A 24,779-nucleotide genomic window follows, 5' to 3' on the forward strand; every position below is an offset into this window, starting at 1 on the left:
TTCTGTTTACAAAATATAGAAATAACCAAATATCTCTCAGTCATCCAAATAATAAAACAATCATGAGTTCTTTCCTTAGCAAAATAATTCATTGCCTTTTGAGCTCCAACGAGATGATGAATACGATTTCACTTTATAAAGGTTGATAAAATATTCAAGACGTTAAAATGGGACAAATTAAAAAGCTCAGACTAACCAGACATTTAAAAAAAAAATGTATACAGCTTTTGAGCAAATACTGTAATGGGAATTAGGAGTCTAACAAAGTCGAAATTTGCAAAATCGCTCACGCCCCGCTCACCAAGACATGTTCAAAGGGGGGCAGAGTAGAGCCAGAGAAGCTGTATATATATTATGTTAATAGACAGGTTAGGTTACTACTATGAAACACACTCCTTATTGAACAGAAATATTTCACTGTTGATGCTTTGACCTTAAAAAGCTGAAGAACTGATATTAGAACAGTCTCTATGAGTTCAGAAGCAGATTTAGTGATCAGACTATAAAATAATCAAATAAGTAACCATACAGGATCAGAAACAGATTACCTGTTGGTTGGAAATTTAATATAAATCTTTGCATTCAATTTCAAGCTACTACTTTCATTTTAATTTGAATCCGTTGTTGCTTGTTTATTTATTTATTTATTTATGGGAATCTTATTTTAATATAAAAAGAAAGGTGAATTTCTGCAAAGCTCTGTTGTTAGTTAATTTCTTGACTTTGTTCCGTTCTGCATAGAAATAGTTTCATGTCCGACGTTACCATAATCTTCTTTGAAACTGTCAATTATGAACTATGTGCAACGACACAGATGAACATTATGGGAACAGAGATGTTTCATGGTGGAACAGATTCAGTCTCACTATTAAGTGACACAAACAGGCCCAGGGTTTGATTGCATGAGTTGCATTTATAATCTGAATAACTAACTGTATTGCTTTAAGTTTCCTGTTTTCTTTTTTTTTTTCCAGAAGCTGCTAATCTTTCCCATTCTACCCACCTTGTTCCAATGGAAGACATACAAATGTTATCAAATGTTCTGTTACATAGGGGAAGGTAAGGTACAGAAACAACCGTAATGTTGCCTCATGATTTATCTAATTGAAACTGGAGATGGCCATAGGGATACCGGTGAGTCATTCCTACAATACAATCCATGTGTCGAGTACATTTAAACAGTAAAGTATTCACATAGTTAGAACAACAAGTAAATGAAGGGACATTTACAAACTCAAATTTTCAGTTGCTAAGCAGACTAGTTTGCTATGGCAAACTAGGCATGGATCACTTGAAATATTTGACTTATTGTGAGCTTACAGCAGTTACCTTTACATAAGGAAAGTATATAATAGGGTAAACATAAATTAAAACATCTTGGCATCACAAGAAAATAACCTTTAATGGGAGTACGTGACTTTGGACATAAATATTATTAGGTATGTATTCAATAATTTAAATGTTTTTCTTTTTCCTTCCATTATATGAAAATAAAATGGTTTCAAATACTATAGACCTACTTAACTTACACAATATGTTTGGGATAACACAAAAATAAGTTCATTACATATTTGTTGAGTTGCCAAATGGAAAAAGTCTTATAAAAGCTTTGAATTACACATGCATGGAAAAACCGGTGAGCAGTTTACTAAATTTCTCCAAAGAACTGTACTTTTGAATATTACTCCTTTTCTACCTTTTGAGTATTTGTGCTGAATATAAAATTGCTGAAAAACATCAGTGTTAGCTAACAGTAGTTTTCCTCAGGATTAGAGGCATCAAAAATATGTTGAGGAAGACAATTGTGGAACATTGAGAAACATTTCACAACTTCAAATAGACTGGAGGTGACTTGCTTAAATATACGCTTTTAGTGGATAAAATTCAACAGAATTTTTTTTTCAAACAACAGAACTGGCATTTCTGAGTCTTTGGCCGAAGGAGTATTTATTTATTTGTTTTGCTGAGGATTGCTAGAAAAGGTATTTGGCTTCTTTACCGTTGTCACAAATTAAAACCTTGAAATTTGATCTTCTTGAGACTGTTAAAGAGTATTTTCAGATGCAAAGCGAAAATAGATTTTACAATCCTTTACTTACAAACCACCACCTGGAAATGACTGCAAAAATCAAAATGATTAATTAACATGCAACTTATTTTGAGAAATGAACTGAAAAACAGCTGAACGAACGATGATTTATGCACAAAATCAAACAAACGGTTAGTGATTATAATACTTCTTCAAGGATAATGATAATAAAAGGTGTTAATTGAAAACAGAGATCCAATCATGGTGCTTTCTGAGATTATTATGCAGATTGATCCCTTTTATATCCTACCAACTACGGAGAGAGACAGTTAGAACTCTGAGGAATTATGAACATTCTTGTGATAAAAGTCGTCCTAAAACTACGGAGCCCGCGAGGAGACATGGGGGAATTTTTTTCTTTTGCGTACCCATGCAATACTTTTCCATTCCCACGCTATACATTTTGCGTTCTCACGCAATAGTCTTTGCGTTATCTTGCAATACTTTGTGGGAGACCCGTCTTTGAGATTTATTGAGTTTTATTTTGAAATCGGCCTTAAATAAAAGGATATTCAATCAGACAAAGACATTTATTATCCACATGCTGTAAAACTGCTGAACTCTGGACAATAATACTGCACGAAACCACATCTGTGACACTTTATTTGCTTATTGCTGCTGCATGATGTGTACTTTTCTTGCACAGCACTTTTGTTTTTATAGTGATTTGAATGGTTTGTCTTATCCTAAGCATTTAATCGCATTGTTGACTGCGTGTTAACCTGCATATGACAAATAAACCATATCAATGCCATATCAGTGCTGTTTGTTTTGTAAGCAGTTTGTCATCTGTGCTGCTGTTCCAAAATGCACAGCTTTCTCAAGATTATTAACAACTTTTGCGAGTGAACGCAAAAGTATTGCGTGGGGACACAAAAGAAAAACAATTCCCCCATGTCCCCTCGCGGGCTCCGTAAAAAACAACTGGAAGACAGCATTTGGCTCAATTTCATGTGTTGTAGGACAGTGTTAGGAATAACGTTTATTATTATGCTCATAGCTGGTTTTCCCATTTATACCATAGTAAAAAGTATAAGTTCTAATGTTTCCCTTTTGTTACAATAGGATAAGAATGCTCATCGACACACATTGTAAGGATAAATGACCCAAGGTTTGTCATAAATGACCTGAAGCTGGGGCACTGGGGTTGATAGTGGAGCAGCTGGTATAACTGGGTTGATTAGAAACCTACAGCACACTTAGATTAAGGATGGACACCTGCTACTACACAATCTAACAGATAGACACCACAATGGTGACACATAGTCTACTGATAATCACTGAGGGAGGGAACATCCATTGCATTAGAGTGCCAGATATAAAACTACCTGTGACCTTCTATCAGGGCTCTTCGTCATCCTCTAACAGACGGCGACGGTCCGAGACGGGACCCTCAGCACTGATCTCTGTAATCATTCCTCTGCCTTAATTTAGATTAAAAGAGCTAAAAGTTAGAAACTGGTTGATAGTCGTTCCATTAAGAGTCAGTGTGTGTGATCGCTTCTGGGGACCAAGTACCGGAGGAGCTCCGTTGCGTCTGACCGCCAACAGGGTGCGGTAGCTCGGACAACAGGAAGCATGAAATGTGTCAAGGTATTAGAACTCTTTAATACTGTTGCATAGGAAACAACCTTACTTTCTTCAAAATGACAACAGAACAATATTTCTAGAAATCTGGAAGTAGAACCATGAGCCACAAATATAACAAAACGACTGATAAGGGACAATAACTTGATCCTAATCCTCTTGCATGAATACATTTTAAATTAGTTAATAAAATTTAGGAGATTAGACTTTATACACTACATGTTAAGGACTAATGGATGAGAAAATAAAAGTATTTAGGGCTAGGAATACAAATGCACAACAAAGCTCAGACGAAATTAATATAACAATAATAATGGCGAATTATGACAGTGTTATGGAACTTTTTAGTGCCTTGCTTGATTTGCTCCTTGATACTCTACAGGAACTGACAAAAGTATTAAAACCCCTCAGTGTTGTTCCATTCTTCTCCTATTTAGTCTTAGAGTAATGGTTTCTCAGCCTTCTCCTTGCAGCTGTGTGAGATAATATGTATGCCACACTGTTAAAATTATGTCTAGGACAACAGGTTTCACCTCGTCTCTCTGGGTCTCATGAGAGTTACCTTGAAAACTGTTGTAGCTTATAAGGAGAACCTTTGCTTTGTCTAGGCAGAACGATTTGGCAGCACCACTGAGCGCATCTCCAATGCTGTAAAAAATCCTTCTCTCTTGCAAGATTATAATAAAGCTGATTCTGAGTGACAATCATCGGTCTCTGTCTTGGTAAAGACAAATTTTTCTACAAAAGTTTTAATGTTTTTAATGTGTTACCCTAGATCCCAAGAAAACTCTGTCAATGTTGAACTGATGCTTCAATTCTAAACTTTAGCAGATGTTTCCAGGAAACATTCTTCAGAAGGCGAGTAGGGTCAGGAAATGGTTTTTGGATTAGATCCCACAATAGAGAGAGAGATAAAAGCACATAAAGAACAAGGTTTTGACTTAGGAAAGTTGCTAAGAAATAAATCATCACCAGGAGAATATGAAACAATATTCAGAGGTGAGACTCATACAAAACAAACATCAATGGTGGATTTAATTGTATTGAATGTGCTTTAAATGTCAAAACTCGAATCAACAGAAAATTAGAACAGGAAGAGGACGGAAGTGCTTAGAGAATCTAAAACTGGAACTTGAATAAATTTACAATCCAGCAGGACTGAAAGGTTTTTACAGTATAGGATACTGGATTCTAAGTCTTCGCAAGTAAGTCTTTCACAGATAAATTATTGTTTGGGACGCACAATGGCAGTCTATATGTACATAATGAAATAGGTTTCTTGTTTTCTTTAAATAATAAATTTTAATAAATGTTTGTCACTGAAGGGAAGATATTAGGAAAAAGCAAGGTTCCCTTTAAGGCAAAATGTAGTTTTGACGTCTCTTTCGCAAATAGAGAAAGTACAATGTGATCTGGACGTCTTTTAATAGCTATATGGGGAACTTCTTGACTGTGTGTACAGACAATTATAAATTAACTTAATCTTTGTTAGTGAAAAACTGCAGCAGTGTTAGACGTGACTGTTTCAGACTATGCCGTTTATTTCATAGGAAGGAGGAATGAACTGCCTCCTTTGGAACTGTTTATCTTCTTTTTTGAGAAGTTCCAGGCATTGGAGAGACAACGCCAAACATCACATTCCTTGCACAAAGCACAAAATTGCAGAATCTATTAAATTTCGCACCCCGAATACAGACGAATAAGGGCTAAACACTTGGAATAGAAGTTAAAACTAATCTTTTAGATAAGAGAATGTGTGGAGGAACAAACCCTAACGGAGCCGTGATCTCTGGTACTGGATGCCAGCTTTTAACTGAATGAAAACTGACAATACAGGAAGGAGAGAAAAAGTATCATATAATTTGAATATTAGTTAAGAAGCAGTGGTTAAATTAAGTTAGTATCATGAAGATACAATATTATTCAAACATCCAATGGCACAAAATGTAAATAAAAAAGAAAACTTTGAATGCTGAAAGCTTGCAGAAACAAGATGAAGTTGACTATAGAATATCAGCTGAAATCTGATAAATTAACAAAATAGCAGAAACATTAGCAAAGGAAAATTGTCATCTGATCTGTTTAAAAGGGAAGACTATCAGTGGAAAATAGCTTAACTAGGTGAAGTTACCTAAAAATAACTTGTTGAAACAGTTATTGAAATGCAAGAATTGACAAAACCTAAAAAGACGACCAGCTGAGCTAGATGATACTGGAGCAAACTGAAGAAAATATAACCTAAAGAGGCTGAAGTCAATGCTAATATATATTAAAATTAAAATGGCATGAACTGCAAAGCAACAAGGAAGAATTAACAACTAAAAGCTGAAAAAAGACTAAAACAATCTAAAATTGTCTAAAGAACTAGAGAGGAGACAGACATGGAGTGAGATAGAGGTAGACTGGCTTGGGCCAACATTCTCTATCCTCTTGATTTATGTCGGCAGCCCCACAGTGGCAGTCTAGTGGCAGTTGAAAACTACAGATCTCCTTCTCCATTGAATAAACTGGGATGCATCATCTCAAACATGCATCTCTTATTTACAAAAACAGCATCTAATATCAAAAAAGAAACGTTATTTAACTGTGAGTGAGAGGACCATTTGAAGTACATAAGCGACAAGGTTCATGTCTTAAGTCGAATAAGATGAGAAACCTGAGCTTATCTGTGAAACCTGAATAACACATCTAAATGTTCTGATGTATCTTTCTGATCAAAGGGGGGTTAAGTCTATGAGATCAATTTAGGAATAAAATAACACACGAGGTGAGGTCACACAAGGTTTTATAAGATGACTAATTTCTGAATGATAATAAAATGCGCACTAGACATACTATTTTCAAACACCGGATCAAACTGAAGACTGTTGAACGTATTTTGACTTACTGTACAAGAACACAGTAGTTAGCAATGCCAATCTATCTCTTTTCAGGATAATGTCTGAGAAATCAATAGTTTAGAACAATATCTGTGCTGATAGGGCGAGGCAGAATGACATTAAACATGTTCCAAGGGAAAAGGTGATTGCTTAAACTATCATTGCTAACTTCTGTTTCTTTCTTTTGCATGAAAAGCCTGAGCAAATATAATTGATTACCACTGCTAAAAGGAGCAGTTCAGATCTCTCTATCAGTACAGGTGATGAGAGGGAACCAAATTGACCTACAGAACGTTACCCTTCGTTAATGTGGAGGCTGGACCTGGGTTCTCGTTAAGAGAGCTTTTAGAAGAATGTTCTTTCTGAATGGAAAATGGTTTGACCTTTTATTCTATTTCTTAAGAACCTTATGTATTGTATATTTAATGCAGCACAATTCTAATCTAGAAGATTTACATTGTTAAATGTAGTTTCAAAGTTTCATTTCTGCTCATAATTATTTTGTTTTCTGAGATTCCTATGTACTCGGGGCTGGAGTTTCAGCACTACTGTGAAAGTTGTCACACCCCTTTTCACGTCATCATTGCATTGGACTATGATAAAGGAGGACATTGAGAAAATACAGAAAAGGTGATGGAACGATACCCAATTTACATGTGATGCTTCTGTTACGACTATGATCTGAACAAGTTCCCTGACGTCTAATGCTTGGATAACATGTACGATGTAATAACTAAGAGGAGGTTAGTAAGGGTTTAACTGCCATTTTTGTTGAACGTTTTCTCCTGTTTCTGTTAATTTAGGAAAGAAAGATGAATGTATTTGGTTTCAATTTCTTTTATCAGGTAAGTTTTATCCATAAAAGGCAGATTTGTTTGGTTGTTATTTTGGCCTTGGGTTCACCCTGAAGTTATAACAATCTCCTTTTTGTACAACTTAAGCTTTGATACTAGATCAACTAGTTGATTTCATATTCTTTAATTGTTTAGAGTTTTGTATGGTTTAGAAGGGAATATGTGGAACAGTTAATCGGACGTGAAAGTGGACACGAACAGGAATCGGACTATGGAGACATGAAGAATACAATCATATACGGACGAAGGATGTTTAATTAGACATGTGGTACCTTGATGTCATGGGTTAGCAAGATACTGGTCAGTATTCTCTGTCTTCTCAGAATGACACCATTCCAGAGACTGGTTGTATAAGTAACCTTTTTGGGCGTTGGACTCAGAGACCTATGGACACATGAAGACTTTGTGGGACCCTGAACCAGGATAAATGCGATGGCAGAACAATAAAGTAGAAAAGAACCAATCTAAGAGACTACACAATGTTCCAGGAAGACCAAGGTGAGAGACTGAACTACACTGTTTTGCTACTGAGAATTTAACTATTTGTTTCAATTTTCGGTTACAACTTTAAGTTTGTCTTTATGTCGTTTTAATGTTCTGAATTGTTTCAAGCTGTTTATGCTCTCTGATAGAATGGGAGCATCCATTCTTGTGATATTCAACTCCAGAGTTTCAACATGGTCAATGTTTTCGGGTACATACCTTGTGGTGAATAGGAATGATGAACCAGGACCTGATTGGGATGAAAGGTCCTTAAAATAGATGATAATGATACGTATTAGATTCAAAACAGGGATCTCTCGTTCAGGTTGGCCGAGAATGAGATTTCTCTGTGGCCTCCAGATGTTTTCTCCCGCCTTTTAGGATGGGTGGGTTTTTCGACTGGTGTGCCCCAAGCTGACCTGAAGGTCCCCTTCATTGACACGTAGTTTGGGAGTTTGACTGACATGGATGTTTGTCCATGGGTACGTTGATGAGATGTGTTCCTGAAGGAGACTCTTGGGAAGAGCTACAGAGTAGCCGGATTTGGTCTAATTAGTGAATAGGTTTAGTTTAGCATAGTCTAACACAGTTAAAATAATGTGAGCATAGGAGCTCTAAATAGGATCTTGATGAATTAGTTGAACCCAAAATTTCAGACCTAAATAAGAGCAATTATTTTGGGTTGCTTAATTTTGTACATAATGTAATTTCACTATTTCCATAATCGTTCACATTTTTATTCATTTTACTCACTTAAATACATCACATATATTCACAGGATATTTACAATAAGACCTCTCTCAGCTGTTAATTAGCTTAAAAACCTAATTAAAGGGGGAACAATGTGGAAGCTTAAAGCTTTGTTTGTCAGATTAAAAGTGTTATTATTGTTTTTACCATATGTAAAATGAATTATGTGAAGAATTGTTCTGGGAATAAGGGAAGGGTCACTCTGAGCAGCATGCAAGCTGTCTGGAAACAGATTACATTAGGGAGAAGTTCTTGGCGTGAGGAATGACTGATGGGCTTGTTATTGTAGTTCAGCCAGGAAATCTCATAATACCCTGACTCCTGCCAGGTCACTTTGACATTAGTTCAGCAGTCCAGTTTAGCTCAGGAATGAGGAGTTGACCAAAATCCTGATTGTTATTGTGTAACTGTCACATAGGCCAATCTGATCCTTTGCAGATGTTTGCCTGGATTTATATTCTCGGAACTGTGATTGAGTCTTTCTGCATGGAGTTTCCATGTTCTCCCCGTGCATGCGTGGGTTCTCACCGGGTACTCCGGCTTCCTCCCACAGTCCAAAGACATGCCTGTTAGGTTAATTGGTCACTCTAAATTGCCCTTAGGTGTATGAATGTTTGTGTGTTGCCCTGCGATGGACTGGCGACTTGTCCAGGGTGTACCCTGCCTCTTGCCCATAGACTGCTGGAGATAGGCACCAGCTCCCCCGCGACCCACTATGGAATAAGCGGTAGAAAATGACTGACTGACTGACAGTTGTGGATGCCAAAAGTTTTACATAAATGAGTATGATGATTTCAATTGGTCAAGAGGACCCCATACACCAATGCTTTGTATCCGTATAAAAAAAAAACGCCATGTAGGAACTGAGGGCTGGGATTCTTTGAGATTTTGTATGAGGATGTATTCAGAGATGTGTTCTGAATAAAAGGTCCCCCGCGTCGGCTCTGAGAGGAAACCAGTTGTCTCTTTATCATTTTTAAATTAGTAAACTTTCTTCTCCCACAAAACCTGGCTGCAGCAAGATTATGTTGCTATAAATGAGTCAACTCCTTCTAATTATTTAAATTTTCACATACCTCAAAATATTTGGCGAGGAGGAGTAGCAACCATCTTTCAGTCCGATCTATCGATTAGTCCCAGACCAATTAATAGCTACAACGTTTTGAATATGTAATCCTTAGTTTTCGTCATCTAAATTACAAAGCACTAAAACCACTTTTGTTTCTTGTTTTGTACCGTCCACTCTCAGATTTTAGATCAGTTCTCAGACTTCCTATCTGATTTAGTGTTAAATACAGATAAGGTCATTATAGTAGGGAATTTTAATATTCATATTGTCACTGAAAGTGATAGCCTAAATATAGCCTTTAATGACTTGCTATAACTGGCTTTGCTCAAAATATTAGCAAACCTACCCACTTCTGTCTTCATTCTCTGGACCTTGTGCTGACATATGGCATTGAGGTAAAGTAATAACAATATTTCCTCATAACCCAGTCATGTCTGACCATTTTTTAAAAACATTTAAGTTTAATTTAACTGAGTTCTCTATACCTGAAAGAAAATTTCATTATAGTAGATCATTATCAGACAATGCTGTAAGAAACCTTTAAATTATCTGTGAAGGCAACATTTAAAATGCTTTTGTCCTTCTGAGGTGATGATCTGCCTGACCTAACACTGGCTTTCACATTCCTTCCTGCTCCCTTCTGCTGGTCATCCCCACTGCATTTACAAGCTAAAGGGTGAATGTTTATTACAGAGGAGCCAAGACATCTAGGAGGGAATTAATTAAATTTCTCACCTCTGCTCTCCCTAGAGGGGGGCTGCATTGGAATTTTACAATGCTGATATAAGGAGGTGTTTCCCCTTTGTCGGGTCAGAACAGATTCGGCTCAGCTCAGTAGCACGTCTGATGCTGGAAATCTGCCTCCCTTATAAGGCTAAATTAATAAACCTGATTGAGTGATGATCATTGATCTTCTTTGGTAAATATGATTTTTCCACTACATATCAATTTTTAATTTCCCCATTATCACAGAAAAACATAGAAAGGGGGAATAATGTTGCACTCAATTCTGGTGCACAGGACAATGTAGCCCTCCTGTAAAAGAAAGTAATTATTCATAGGAGGCTGGCTCCGTGCTTTAATTCAGAGCTCCATACTTTAAAGTACAATGTTTGACACACTCTACACACCTAGAGGACTCCCTCTTAATCTGGAAAAACAGGCTACAGTTATATAAAAAAAACATATTTGCCAAGCTGAAACAGCTTCTCATCATTAATAGAAGAGAATAAGAAAAATCTCAGGTTTCTTTTTAGTACGGTTGCTAAACGTACACAGAGTCATAGCTCTATTGAGCCATTCATTCCACCAGCTCTCAGCAGTAACGGCTTTATGGGATTCTTCTTAAATAAAACTGATTCTATTAAAGAGGGCTGCATGGTGGCGCAGTTGGTAGCACTGTTCAGCAAGAAGGTCCTGGGTTCGACTCCTGGCCAGGGGTCTTTCTGCATGGAGTTTGCATGTTCTCCCTGTGCATACGTGGATTCTCTCTGGGTACTCCAACTTCCGGGCGTGGCTTCCGGGCGTGGCTTCCGGGCGTGGACGGGGCCTGTGGGCTCATCGCTGCAGCTCCCTGGGGCTTCTGCACTGTCGCTGCTGGGTGGTTCCCCTGGGACTCTCCACTGCTCTTCTCTGGGGGGGTTGCGGTAATCCTGGCGGTGGTTCTCCTGGGGTTCCTGTGCTTTGGGGGGCTTTTGGATGTTTGTGGCTCGGATCTCCTCGGTGTCCGTCCAGGGACCATGGGGCAGGTCTGTGGGTACTCACACTCGCTACTGCATATTTTTGTGGAGAAACCTTGTATACAAGGTTCGATACCCGGCCGGGGATCTTTCTGCATGTTTTGCATGTTCTCCCCGTGCATGCGTGGGTTTTCACCGGGTACTCCGGCTTCCTCCCACAGTCCAAAGACATGCCTGTTAGGTTAACTGGTCTCTCTAAATTGCCCTTAGGTGTATGAATGAGTGTGTGCATGGTTGTTTGTGTGTTGCCCTGTGATGGACTGGCGACCTGTCCAGGGTGTACCCTGCCTCTCGCCCATAGACTGCTGGAGATAGCCACCAGCTTCCCCACGACCCACTATGGAATAAGCTGTAGAAAATGACTGACTGACTGACTGACCTTGTATACAAAACGCGCCCACACTCATACTCACAGGTGTTAAGCTTCAGGTTTTGACAGATACACAGATGTTCTATATTGGGCTGCACCTCTCACTAAGTACATTTTACATTCATAAGTACCGTGTACTATTTTGTTAAAAAAAAAAAAAAACAGCTGCAGGTGTATAAGCAAGCAGGGTGTAATCTTGTATTTTCTTCATCCTTCTTTCTCTCCTCCACTCTTTCCTCCTTTTCTCCCCTTTTTCTCTTTTCCCATCTCTCTCTTTTTCGAGCTTCTTTTTTTCTTTTCATTTCAGTCTCCGTGTCCGTAACAATTGAAATATTCCCAAAGAAGTTTATAATAAAGTTTCTTTTATAAATATCAAGCAGAGCTTTAACGCATTAGCTGTGATGCTCTGCTTGTGAAAGTAAATCTGTTGGGCAATTTCTTGGCATTCAGACAACAATTCTGAGCGATACTCTGCTGGACAGGACATGTTTAAAAAAATATAAATAAATAAATAAAATAAAATCATTGGCAAGTAACTGTAGAAACAGATTTGTGTTTTGGACTCTTTTGATCCAGTGGAGCTTCCTGAGCTATCCAAAATAATAGCTTCATCTAAATCTTCAACTTCTATATTAGACCCAATCTTAGCCAAATTATTTAAAAGGAAGTGTTCCCTTCCAGCCCCTATTTGGATATGAATAATCTATCCTTAGTAAATGGATATGTACCACAGGCTTTTAAGGTAGCCATAATTAAACCTTTACTTAAGAAACCTTTGCTTGATCAAGATAACTTAAATTACAGACCTATATTCAATCTTCTGTTCTTATCTCAAATTCTTGATAAAATAGTTGCCAATTAAGTGTATGAGCATTTACACAGTAATGATTTGTTTGAAGAGTTTCAGTCAGGTTTCAGGGCTCATTATAGTAAGGAAGAAGGTGGAGTGAGCATAATGTTACATGCAGCAAGTGAACGATTAGCTAAAGGTAGTTTACTTTGGAGGAAAACCAGAATAAACAACAATAATAAAAAAATAATAGCAAGAGATTCCATTAGTGACTCCATCCAGTTGGAAAGAATTCAGGTGTATTAAAAACCGACAATTTTTCTACTATATATCCTACTGGATAGACCACCAAGGAGGACCATTCCTGCCATAATTAAGAATATATACAGAAATAAATAATTGCTCACTAAATAAATAAATTAGCATATGATTAAATACACAAAAAATACAGTGAATAAATAAACGTAGGCAGTAATTAAATTATTAAATGAGACATAAATATTTATCGTGCTCGTAGTTGTCGTCGACTTTCGCTTCATCCGATACCACTTCATGGTCCCTCCAGCGTGTCCTGGCCCGTCCCCTGGGCGTCCTCCCGGTGGGACGTGCCTAGAACACCTACCAAGGAAGTCGTCAGGAGGCATCTGGTATAGATGCCCAAGCCATCTCCTCTTGATATGGAGGAGCAGCAGCTCTACTCCGAGCTCCTCCCAGATGGCAGGCAGAAACTCCCCTGTAACTTGAAGAGGAAGGGGCCATCCTTTTCCAGTCGAGAACCATGGCCTTGGACTTGGAGGAGCTGATCTTCATCCTAGCCACTTCACACTCGGCTGGGACGGACACTGAGGAGATCCGAGCCACAGACATCTAAAGCCCCCCCAAAGCACAGGAACCCCAGGACAACCACCGCTGTGACTACCGCAACCCCCCCAGAGAAGAGCAGTGGAGAGTCCCAGGGGAACCACCCAGCAGTGACAGTGCAGAAGCCCCAGGGAGCCGCCGGCAGCCGACCATGCCCGAGCAGATCCAGCCATGGACCCAGAGGCCCAAGACCTCAGGAGACACCACCCCCCAAGCAGAGGCCCGAAAGAGCCCAGGGGCCAGGCCCCGGCAAGCAGCCACTGGGAGTGAGCCAGCACACACAAAAGCACCCGGCCCCGGACACCGAGAACCACAAGTACACCAGCGGGCAGAGACTCCAACCACCGGCAGGCAGTGTGGTGGGGAGGAAGCTGATTCGGGAGAGGGAGCAGTCCAAGACCCTACCTGTCTCAAAAAAAACAAAAAAAAAACGGGCACACACAGTCACAATCACCCACTCCCACCCTCATGCATACACATAAAATCACTCACACCCAACGTAAGGATAAACAACAATGGACCTCATACACTCACTCACACTCCACATGCATACTCTATACTCCCAGGTCCAGGCTCCCGCCCCCCCGCCCCAAACCCAGTCCCCAACAACCCCCATTCACCTCCGGAGAGGGGGCTATGTACAAAAGAGGGGTCCACATGGCCCAAAGCAACCCGCCAACTGGAGCAGCCCCAAGACGGAGCAGTCCCGACCCCCCAACGAGCTCCGATCCCAACCCCTCCCACCCCCAGTGAACTCCAACAAGAACCTCCTCACAGGGCCACCCCCAACAAGGACACCGATATCGAACACATCCCCCCGAACCCAAATGGCACAAATCCCTACCCCCACAGGGGCACACCCCCACAGGTGAACTCCGTGGCCGAGAAGCCAATGAAGCCACACCCACACAGCGCAAGCTCCACACACAGCCCCCCTCTAAGAGCCCCCGCCGCACGCCGCTCCCCCACCAAACAGCGCGCCGCAACGGCAAGGCAAGGGCCCTGCGCAACGCCACCCCCGCCCATTGGTGCAACAGGGCAGACCCCACCCAGCACCGCACCCACAACCGGACCCCCGACCCCGCACCATGACGAGACAAACTCATCCACCAAGAGGTCCCCGGCCAGCGGCAGGCACCGAGGGCCAGTGACCCCCTCTCAGCAACAAAGAACACTTCATCACTGCCACTGCAACGACCGTCCAGGGAGAAACACTATCCAGCTCAGCTCCACCATCGCCGCCCAGCCGATCCAAACGCCAGTGACCCCACGCCCTAGAAGTGGACACAACTCCTCCACCCCACAGGCTGCAGCCCCTCCACGCCACCCCTAAATTTGCTGAATTTTTACATTCGGCCCTCCATGGTAATGTCACATGTAATATATCTTATAACTTAGTTTGTCGGTTTTTCTGTGTTTAAGGGTAGATAGGATGGGAAAGAATAAACTTGGAATTTTTACTTTTTAAGTTAGTAAAGGTAGATTATCTATGATATCGGGGTGGATTTATGGACGGACCCTTTACTTAGGACCCCTCAGAGCTGGGAGTGTTTAGAGGAAATATGAGGAAATTGTTTTTCATTATTTATGTGTTTACCTCCTTCCACAGGAAACAATGTGATAAAAGGTAGTTTTTCAATATGGTAAAGGGACAAATGGATGCTGCTTTAAAGATGTTCACAAATTTCTTTTTGTTAAATGGGGCTTATGTTTTCTAAGTCATAATTTACTTATTCACACAAGGAAAGTCCTTTGATCTGGACCAAAAGTGGACTTTGTTTTTTTTGTTTGGTGCGGTTTGCTTTCATATTGTACTTTTTACAAGTGAACTATCACTTGTAAACAAAGCCACGTGGGTGACAATCATTGCTCCCATTGGACAGAAATGACGGGTGCGGGACACAGCACAGACCCGGAAATTTAGAAAAAACAGCTGTAGACGTGCTGCGTGCAGGAACTCTGTTCTGCATATTTGTGCCTTTATTGCAGCTGCAATATTATTGTGGGAGTCAAGAGCAGCTCATTCTACATAGATTTGCAAAATTCCCACAACATGCCAGTAGCGTTGCTAAGCAACATACAGCTTATCAGGAATGATTTCAGTACATCGTACACCTTTGCTATCAGCTACGGTAGCTTGTTAAGTCCAAAGAGTCCAAAGACATATGTTTTCTGTAACTGGTTCAGATCGGGGCCCTTTCGTATTCAGACCATAAGCGACCTGCACCAGAGTCCATTTGGAAGCGGACCGGGACCACCTCAAAAAGTGGGTCTCAGTCCGGTTGTTTGGTCCGGACCAGGGTTCGCTTGAGTGTATTCACACCTGCACAAAAGCTCCGGACCAACAGGGAAAATGAACTTTGGTCCGTTTAAAGTAGACCAAAGGTGGCACGTGTGAATACACCCTAATCTACCCAGTAGTTGCATATAATTCCATTTGTTAGAAGACTAACTCTTTGCAGGTATATAAACCTGCCAGAGGATGTTTGGGGATGGATGTCAATCTGAGGGGAGCTAAGGTGGATGATGACAATCGACGGTTAGGGTCTACATTTATTGATTCATACGATGTTAGACAGAATTTCCAGCTGTGCTTCGAGGCTGTTGTCCTTTCTATTCTTTCTATCTGATCATGCACAAATAGCTTTGATGGGATTAGATTTATCTCCACTAGGTATATCAACCGTTGTTTAGACACCACTAGGAGCCTACTGGAGAGATGGCGTTCCGCCTTTGGGGGGAGGAGGAACCCAGTGACAGCTGGAAGGAGATTTCCTGTTCATATATAGGTTTAGTGTACACTCACAGGGTTGGGTGATTCTTTCGGGGGGAGGGTTACTCGGTTGCGGGCAATCCACCGTCTACCTAGTGCCTGGGGGGTTACCTGGTCTTAAGTGGTGAGGTGCCTTTAAATGACACCTCATCAAGGGGATTGTTAGGAATAACTTTGCTTACTATTACTTGTAGATGAGATTTCACACACACACCATAATGATAAAGTATAAATTCTAATGTTTTCACTTTTGTTAGGATAGGATAAGAATCCTCAAGGACAAATGACCTACGTTTGACATAAGACTTAGTACATTGAGTTTGATTATAGAACAGTCTGTAACTGGATTGATTAGAATGCTGCAGCAACACTTAGATTAAAGATTGGACACCTGCTACTATACACACTCTCAGATAAAAACCACAATGGTGAAACATAGTCTACTAATAAACACTGAGGTAGTGTATGTCCCTTGCACTGGAGTACCAGGTTTAAAACTACATGTGACCTTCTTTCGAGGCTGCTTTGTCACTTTAATCTCCGAGTGGATCCAGGAGCCTCAGTGCTGATCTCTGTAACCATTCCCCTCCCTTATTTAGATTAAAGGTGTTAAAAGTACAGTACAGTTTGAGAGTCATTTCTTTATGAGAAGGTGTTGTAAACAGTGGTGTTGCTTCTGAGGAACAAGGGCAAAAGGGACTCCTGCGACAGCAGGTGCATAGCAGCATGACAGGTAAGCACCACAGGTAGCGGGGTACTGATGTTAGGACAGGCGGCGGTGTGCTTTGATGCTCGTCAAAACCAATAATCAAAGGTTTATCCACTGCATTTTGGATTCGTGATAGACTCAGACAATCATAAACCAATAGTGGTGACACTTTCTAAATTTCAAGTAGCAATAACATGAAGAAGCACAGGAAAGACAGAAAAGGTGGACAGACACAATGTCATACACAATGGCACCATCTTGAATTTCTCCTTCGATCTAAGTAAGCAGAGCTGATTGCATCAATTCATTGACTCTGCCCAAATCTCTAGTCCTGAAGAAGCATGTGGCAATAGTGGAGAAGAAGAACCCTCTTTTAGCTGGATGAAACCTCCAACAGAACTGGAGGCAGGCTCAATATGGGCTGTCAACTACCGGGACTGACTGGGGGTAGAGAGAACAGAAAGGAAAAACACATAAACTGGTCCAGAAGTACAGGTTATGTCAAAGAAAAAGAGAGTGCACAGAGTTGAAAGCAACGATAGCTCCAGTAGTAGTTTTGTCATAAAGACAAACCGTTTTAAACACATTCTCTAATTATGTAAAGCTCTTTGAATTGTCTTGTTGCTGAAATGTGTCATACAAATAAACTTGCCTTAAACACTATGTTCCACTATCTTTTTAGACTTCTATCATTTAAAAGAGATAACAGATAATAACACTCAATAAATCACTACAGCCTAATCATATCATGAGAGTGTAGTCACATTTTAGGGAAGCGGTCACCGACTGGCAGAAGTGAGAAAGCTCTTGAGTCTCTGGTGGGTTTTTTATCTGATAAGTAGTGAAATAATATCAGAAATAACTCACCAGCTGTAGGTCACAAACCACTTTCATGTTATCTGCTAACACTGTCATAGCTGCTTTCACAGCTGCTGATGGATGGTGTATCAGTTTGTAGCATTAGATAACTGTGCTTGCAGTTATGTTCTGTACAGATGTATATCTGCCGAGTAAGATGTTCACCTACCTGGCAATCTCTGGCAGGGTTCTCTTGATGCACTTCAGTGTCTTTTTCATCAGAGAGGAGTTCTGTAGAAGGAAGAATGGCCGAACAAGCCGTCGTACTCTCAGTTTCTGAATAATCAAAAAAAAAAGATGATCAGTGTTTTCAAAATAAAAGCAAAGAAATGTCTTCATGTACATTTTATTCCAAGCATCAAGTTTCATGTCCAGTTATCTAACTAGATAAGTAACCCCTGTTATCCAAGGTGATAGCATATAAATCACTGAAAAACTGTTTTATTTCATGTGAATTTAATGACATTTCTGTGACAAAACTTAATCCAGCTGCACAGAAAAACAATCCTAACCCTATTACAGAACAGGTTGTTCTCACGTGACACAATCTAAAAATTGTGTAATGTCTGAGTTAAATAAATAACATTTAAATATTCACTAAACCTAAGAAAGCCTTTTTACATCCTGAGTGCTTCTGTCTTCTCTTAATTCAATTCAATTCAATTCAATTCAGTTTTATTTATATAGCGCCAATTCACAACACATGTCGTCTCAAGGTTCTTCACAAAAGTTGACTTTGCAGCAATCCCTCATACTGAGCATGCATGTAGCGACAGTGGAGAGGAAAAACTCCCTTTTAACAGGAAGAAACCTCCAGCAGAACCAGAACCAGGCTCAGTGTGAGCGGCCATCTGCCACGACCGACTGGAGGTTTGAGAGAACAGAGCAGAGACACAAAGAGAACAAAGAAGCACTGATCCAGAATTACTTTCTGTGTGAAAGCAAAGTAAATGATAATGGATGTAGCTCCTTTAGAGGCTTCATCTAGGAGAGAAAGATAGCTAAGTAGATGAACTCTGAGCCAGTTTTCAAGTCTAGAGGCTGAAAGAGAGCACATAGAGTTAGTTAGAGTAGAAGCTCAGCCAGTAGCCATGTCTAGGAGAGAAAGGATTAAACACTGAAAGACAGAGCCAAGTGGATCATCTGTAGAAGATGAGCATTAAGTTGTTGGCATCAGCAGCTTGGCCGATGCCCCCCTCCAGAAAGGTGCCACAGCTAAACACAGAGCTAGGCCAGGTGTAGCTTCTAGAAGGAGAAAAAACAGAGCGAGAACAAGTTAAAAGCTGAAATAACAGCAAATAACACAAAATTGGAGAGTAGTGTGAGAATGTAGCAGAGAGAGTAAAAGTGGTCATTATGTCCTCCAGCAGCATAAGCCTATAGCAGCATAACTACAGAGATAGCTCAGGATAACCTAAGCCACTCTAACTATAAGCTTTATCAAAAAGGAAAGTTTTAAGCCTAGCCTTAAAAGTAGACAGGGTGTCTGCCTCACGGACTAAAACTGGGAGCTGGTTCCACAGGAGAGGAGCCTGATAACTAAAGGATCTGCCTCCCATTCTACTTCTAGAGACTCTAGGAACCACCAGTAAACCTGCAGTCTGAGAACGAAGTGCTCTGTTAAGAACATATGGAACAATCAGATCTCTGATGTATGATGGAGCTAGATCATTAAGGGCTTTATATGTGAGGAGGAGAATTTTAAATTCTAATCTGGATTTAACAGGGAGCCAATGAAGGGACGCTAAAATAGGAGAAATATGATCTCTGTTTTTAATTTTCATCAGAATTCTTGCTGGAGCATTTTGAATCAGCTGAAGGCTTTTAACTGCATTTTGTGGACATCCTGATAGTATTTGAATGAAATGCCCTGATTAAAAATAACACAGAGGTTTTTTACTTTATTACCATAGGTCATTTTAATGCCCTCCACATTAATTGACTGACTGAGCAGTTTTTATGTTTAAGTTTTTATGTCTTCAAGACATGACTGTAGTCTGTCTAACTGGTTGGGCTCATCGGGATTTATGGATAAATGAAGCTGAGTATCATCAGAAAAACTAATTAACACAGTCAGAGGCTGTCAGCGGCCGCTTAAAAAGTGACAGCAGCTTTGTTCCTATAGAAGCTGGCAGCATGTTAAATAAATGAATAATAAAAAAAAAGATGGACAGCAGATATGTCAAAGCAATCCACAAACTAATAGTGACCCAAATGCCTTCTGTTTTATGTTGTATGCTACAGTAGACTTACTCTTCAACTTGACATTATCATATTACTGCTTGGAGGCTGTAAGAAAAGTACGAGCCTTACCTCATCACATGCCATGCTGAGGGATAGCACCCAGTCAATGACAGAAATGGAAATAACTATAGTGTAGCTGATCAGCCATTTGGTCTTCCTAAATTCCTCCCAGCCAATCAAGTAGCTCTGAGAAGAAGACAAACTGTTGTTGAACAAATAAACAGCAAAACAATCAAACAATGGCAAGGTGCCTGTCAAAGGCATTAGCTTCTCAAACAGTTGCTTAGATCTTATTTTTACTTTGACGGCAAGATCCAAGCAGAAGACGAAGAGGCAGAGCATCTCAACACACTCTGTTGCACCACAAGGAGGCTCCCATGAGACAGATCGGTGGTGGGGATCCGAAGAGATGGAGAGAGAGGAAGGACGTTCTACAAATGCCAGTAACAACACAACTGCAATGATGGTGCCTAAGATCCTGGGACAGGGAAAGATGGAAAAGTGTTTATTAATAATGTCATAATATCATGTTGCTTTATTTACCTTTTTATTTCTATATGTGTTACAGAATTGATTAGGATTAAGATGTTTAAATGAGTTAATTTTAGATTTCTGAGTGCAAGTGACTTTCATGCGTTATGATCTACAAGTTGCATCGCAAACCACCCCACACCAAATATTTGACCAGTAGCACAGGGTAAAATAGATGGTGAGAGTAGTACTGTTTGCAAACTGCATTTTTAAGAGTAAACTTTATAGAAAAACTTTGCTAAAAGTCCCAACATTTAGAATCCAAAGTCAGGGAATATCTGTGGTGAGGCATCCCGACTATCCACGATCACTAGGTAGCCCCTGGTAATTTGTCAAATAAAGTCAAGAAACAAGGCACTCAAGGCTCTGTACATAAGGAAAAACATTACAATGATACAGAAAATCAAACAACAGAAAAACAAATCAAAAAACATTAATAATCCTTGGGGGTTTACTGATAAGAATACAATCCTAAGAAATCTAAAAATCTATGAAGCCATATTTAGGTAAAAAGGATAAGGAAGACCACATTAGGTAAGAGGAGGGAAAAGATTAATATTTCACACTTTGTCCTTAGCAGGATACAGTTTGAGATATAAAACAAATCTCAGCACAAATAAGCAACACATATACGAGACAATATATAGCAGAGATACGGTGAAGGCTGTGTGTCAGGGTTGCGTATGTTTATATGAGCATGTGTGCATGTGTGTGTGTGCAAAGTAAGTCCATGAAGCACTGTCACAGAGACCATTGTCTTTGATGGTACGTTGGAATGTTCATCAACCGGCCACACAGTTCTGAGCAGGTCCACAGATGTCCTCAGGGAAGGGAGGGGGCAGATGGAGCAGAGCGTCATGTTTACATAACTTCCAGGAGAAGTTGAAGATAGCCAGCCATCAAGGCCGTGCAGGGGAGCCAGATTCAGAAAAATAACAATTATTTGGGTTAGGCTGACTCTTAATTTTCCGTCAGCCTTGAGAGTCTCGCTGGTGCTTCTCAATCCAAAAAGCCAAATTCCTGGTCTTTTGCCAGATCTGAGTATACCACTTCTCCAAGATTTATCCCATTTCACCTGAGTCCAGGAAACGCAGCCAGCCTGCGATCTTGTAGGATCACATCCAGTTTATGATTCTGCTCCTTTAACATTTCAGTGTGAGTGTTGAAAGTTCTGTATATTCCTTCACAAAAGCTGGACAGCCTTGCAATGGCCAAACTGCTGCTGACATTTTCCCAATTTCCCAATATGCCAGGTAACCACAAACTCCAAAAAGCAGAAATCCTGTTATAAGAAATCCAATTATGTACTCATCGTCCACATCCTCGACTGACATCATTGTCAGACACACAATCCTCCACTTCCGCCAGGAGCCCAGTGTGTATCCGGAGAAGAATGTCCCATCTGGACACGAGGGTTCCCCTTCACCCTGTCTTCTCATTGAGAAAATTTGATCAATTGCGTTGAGAGACCAGCTGACCAGATCCATAATTCACAATTTGGGAGATATGCAAAGAAAGGCTCCGAAAGACGACAAGACAAAAATCACACTCAATTTACTCACAATTAGTGCATTTTTGTTTGTTTACTTTATGCTTTGCTGGCGTTCTCCAGTTACTTCGGCCAGAGAAAAATTGCTAAACCTCAGGTAGGCCTCTGTATGCATTTTCTCTCCAGCTTTTACCGATCCAGAAAACCGGTATCCTGGTAAACGTTTGCTGGCTCTTTGTGGAATCTACTGGAATAACAGACATTATATGTGTTGAATTCTCACAAGAGTGGCAGGTAAGTATAGAACATGCACAAAAGGACAACAACTCTCCAGCTCAGGTTAAAAAAAAAGCCAAGAAAAACATGCCAAATGTTGAGAGAAATTTAAAATATTAACCCTTGTGTTCTTTTTCTCATCAATGGCAACCTGGACGATGAAAGTGTTCACAGTCTGCAGACCCACATTAATGAGTGGTAATGGGAAAATAACAGAAACCGGCGGTCACTTCAACCCCCAAGTGGACACCATCTAAATGCTCTGTCAGTACCACCACCTCACCAGAAAGGAGCTACACAGATATTTAAGACTATCAACCAGTTAGAACCCTGGTAGATGTTCTGCACAGGAATTCCAGGCCCTGAGGATATTGCTAGAATACAGGCAGGAACAGGTTGGACCTGAGAACAAGACGCTAAAGGAAAGTGTACAAAAACTTCCCAAAGGGACGACGCAGCTCCCCAGTGACAACAGAAAAATGAAGGTTATGTTCTGGATATCCAAGCAAGGAGCAACAATTGTGTCATATAGATGTCTGTCTTACGGCAGATCTGAAGAAGCCTCTTACTGAAGACACTCTGTTGTTATACAACGGTCTCATGAAGAGGATGCTCAAGGTTCTCCATAATGTTCTTCATTTTATGAAGAACCCTTCTTTGCACAATGATCTCCAGAGGTTCTAAAGAAGTCCCCGGAACAGAGCCACCCTTCTTTATTCTATTGTAGAGCTTATCTAAGTCCCTGGTTCTGATGCTGCTACCCCAGCAGATGGCCCAGTTGCATCTTCACTCCAGTCAGTTATCCAGGTGAACACCGAGGTATTTATACTCCTCCACCACCTCCACTTCTTCTCCCATGATGGAGATAGTGTTTGACCTATTCCTGTTTCTCTTAAAATCTACAATCATCTCCTTTATTTTATTCATGTTCAAGATGAGATGATTGTTTCCACACCATGCCACAAAGTGGTCCACCACCTTCCTGTACTCGGCTTCATGTCCATCTCTGATCCACCTCATAACTGCAGAATCATCTGAGTATTTCTGCAGATGACAGGAGTCTGTCTTGTACTGGAAGTCTGAGGTGTACAGAGTGAAGATGAATGGTGAGAGTACAGTCCCCTGTGGTGCTCCTGTGCTGCTGACTACCTGGTTAGACTCACAACCCTTCAGTCTCACAAACTGTGGTCTGTTTGTCAGGTAGTCTTTGATCCAGGAGATTGTTGAGGCCTCCACCTGAGTTTTCTGGAGTTTCTGACAAAGCAAATCAGGTTGGATTGTGTTAAATGCACTGGAGAAATCAAAGAACATGATCCTCACAGTGCTGCTGGCTTTGTCCAGATGACAGTGGGTTTGTTGAAGCAGGTCTATGATGGCATCATCAACTCCAACTCCACAGCAATAAGCAAACTGAAGGGGGTCCTGATGGTTTACTGTTTGCTTACTCAGGTGGGCCAAGAGGAGTTTCTCTAGGACCTTCATGATGTGGGATGTCAGGGCAACAGGTCTATAGTCATTGAGGACTGATGGGTGAGTTTTCTTTGGTACCGGAACAAGACAGGAGGTCTTCCACAACACCGGAACCTTCCTTTGGGCCAAGCTAATGTTGAAGAGGTGATGCAGATTCCCACAGAGCTGCTCTGCACAGGCCTTCAGGACTCTAGGGCTGACATGATCTGGACCTGCAGCCTTATTTTTGTTCAGTCTTTTCCATATCTATATGTATGTACGTACATACATACATACATACATACATACATATGTTTGTGTTTAGAGTTTCTTGTCTGTTTCTCTGCACTTCCCTGTCATTCATGTTGGATTAGATTCATGATTCATTCTTGCGTTTAGATTAATTTATAGGATTCCTCTGTGTTGGGTGTTTTGGTGTTTAAGTCCTTGTAGATCTGTTTCCTCCATGTCCATATTCTATAGTAAGTCCCATTGTTTACTTCTTGTTTTCCTGTACATTTAGAGTTAGATTCCATCCAGTCTTTCTCCAGATCCCTGCTTATCTATGTTAATTAGCTTAATTTCTTTAGTTGTCCTGCATATTTCCTCTCACCAGCTGCCCTGGATTTCTCCTAATTAGCTCCCATTGTTTATTGGTCTGTTCTCCAACCTACCTCTATATTTATACCCTCTGGTTTTTATTGTTCACCACCGGTTCCTCCTGGCTACCACCTGCTCCACGTCCTTGCCTAGATTTCAATTTTCAGCACTTACTCCTTGTTCGTATAACTGCCTGTGTTCCTTTGCCTTTTGTAAGTCACAAGCATTATTATAAGGCCCGAGTAGCAAGGCCTGCAAGGGCCTACTGTAATGGCTTGATTTCTTATTATTCCGTTAGGTGTTTGCAGGGCAATTTGGAGGCTTTGTCATGCCCCAAAATGCACACTACTTTACCCAAAGTTGTCCCCCAGCGAACATT

At 40.6% G+C, this 24,779-nt stretch overlaps 1 protein-coding gene across 1 annotated transcript in view; it reads right to left on the minus strand.

Annotated features, from left to right (window-relative positions):
- tpcn2 (two pore segment channel 2) overlaps positions 1–24,779 on the minus strand; it is a 133,918-nt gene that overhangs the window by 86,496 nt on the left and 22,643 nt on the right. The window contains exons 4-6 of the mRNA XM_047363241.1: positions 20,356–20,533; positions 20,125–20,241; positions 17,981–18,087 (exon numbers count right to left, since the gene is read on the minus strand). Coding sequence (XP_047219197.1) covers positions 17,981–18,087; positions 20,125–20,241; positions 20,356–20,533 — 402 coding nt within the window. The remainder of the gene's footprint in view (positions 1–17,980; positions 18,088–20,124; positions 20,242–20,355; positions 20,534–24,779) is intronic.

This window comes from Girardinichthys multiradiatus, chromosome 4 (assembly GCF_021462225.1).
Source record: "Girardinichthys multiradiatus isolate DD_20200921_A chromosome 4, DD_fGirMul_XY1, whole genome shotgun sequence".
Classification (NCBI taxonomy): Eukaryota; Metazoa; Chordata; class Actinopteri; order Cyprinodontiformes; family Goodeidae; genus Girardinichthys; species Girardinichthys multiradiatus.